The 1,198-nt window shown below is 48.9% G+C and overlaps 1 protein-coding gene across 1 annotated transcript in view; it reads right to left on the reverse strand.

The window, feature by feature from the left end:
• The window catches only part of PRTG (protogenin), an 88,061-nt gene extending 87,175 nt beyond the window's left edge, over nucleotides 1-886 (reverse strand). Inside the window, exon 1 of the mRNA XM_009323417.1 lies at nucleotides 508-886. Within this exon, the coding sequence (XP_009321692.1) occupies nucleotides 508-886 (379 nt within the window). The remainder of the gene's footprint in view (nucleotides 1-507) is intronic.
• Nucleotides 887-1,198: the final 312 nt, after the last annotated feature.

Genomic DNA, 1,198 nt, shown 5'->3' on the forward strand with positions numbered 1-1,198 from the left:
GCCCCTCTTCCCCTTCCCAAAGACAGCCATCTCTATTATCATTCTGCCCTGCCCCAAGATGGCACAACACAACATCAAGCTCCTGAACAAGGAATAATAATTTTTTTTATCAGATTTATAGATAATCCTTGTAAGGCTGCCTGAAGAGCACTTGAGAAACAAGACCCGGGACTTTTTTAGCAGGTTGCCAGCACAGCTCTGCATCACCACCTGCTCTGGATACCAGTGACCCACATGAGCCACCCACACAAGGCACCACTGCCCAAGAGGTCTCATAGGTGGCTGTGCCGCTCCTGCCACATCAGGGACTCAAAAAGGGGCCACCACAAGTTTTGCTCACAATTCTTACACATTTAAAAAGAAACAAAGGTTCTGCAGAATTGACTTGTTCTTTACTTTTGTAATTTGTCTTTTCAGGTACACAATCAAAATGATAGGTTGCTGTGTGCTGTTCAGGGAATTGTCACAAACTCAGGAGCAGGTTAATAAACAAGAGCTGGAACTTACTTGCTAGTGTGAGGTGGCTTTTTTGACTGAGAATGGCCCCGTATTTGTTCAGAGCTAAGCACTGGTAAAATCCTTCATCAGACAGCTCTCCTTTCTTTCCTTCCACCTCACTGATATATAACGAGCCATTAGATAAAGTGTAGATCCGTTCATTTTCAGATACTTTGCCTCCATTTTTCAGCCATGTAATAGTTATAGGAGCTTCACCACGGGCCTGGCAGTCTAAAACCACTGGATCCTTCCTTGAGACAGTTACGTCCTGAGGCTCTTTCACAAAAAACAGTTCACTAAAGCACCACAGTCCTAAGAGAGAGATAAAAAGTTTGCCTGTAAGTACAGACGTGCAAGTTACCAAGCACACTTGCGAGCCGCGAGTCATCGTGCTGAACTCACAGCACGAGGTAAAACTACCGTTATTATAGGCTCCGAGGTCTCAGCCCTCCAAACTCAAAAACCTCTAGGAAAACTGCTGTACTGACTTCGAGTAAAGCCACCAGGCTGTAAGACACCCAGGCGTTTGCCTCCTAGCTTTCAAACGCACCGTGTCAAGGAGCTAGAGAACCAGAGCCTTAAACACGCGCGCAGCCATAACCACGGCGCGGCCCGGGAGGCGCTAGGCGTCGAGGTGAGCACAGGCGACCCCCGCGGGGCCTCCCGGGCAGCGGGTACGGGGAGCCGCCCCGGTGCCGCC

The sequence above is a fragment of the Pygoscelis adeliae genome, unplaced genomic scaffold (assembly GCF_000699105.1).
Source record: "Pygoscelis adeliae isolate BGI_AS28 unplaced genomic scaffold, ASM69910v1 Scaffold545, whole genome shotgun sequence".
Lineage (NCBI taxonomy): Eukaryota > Metazoa > Chordata > Aves > Sphenisciformes > Spheniscidae > Pygoscelis > Pygoscelis adeliae.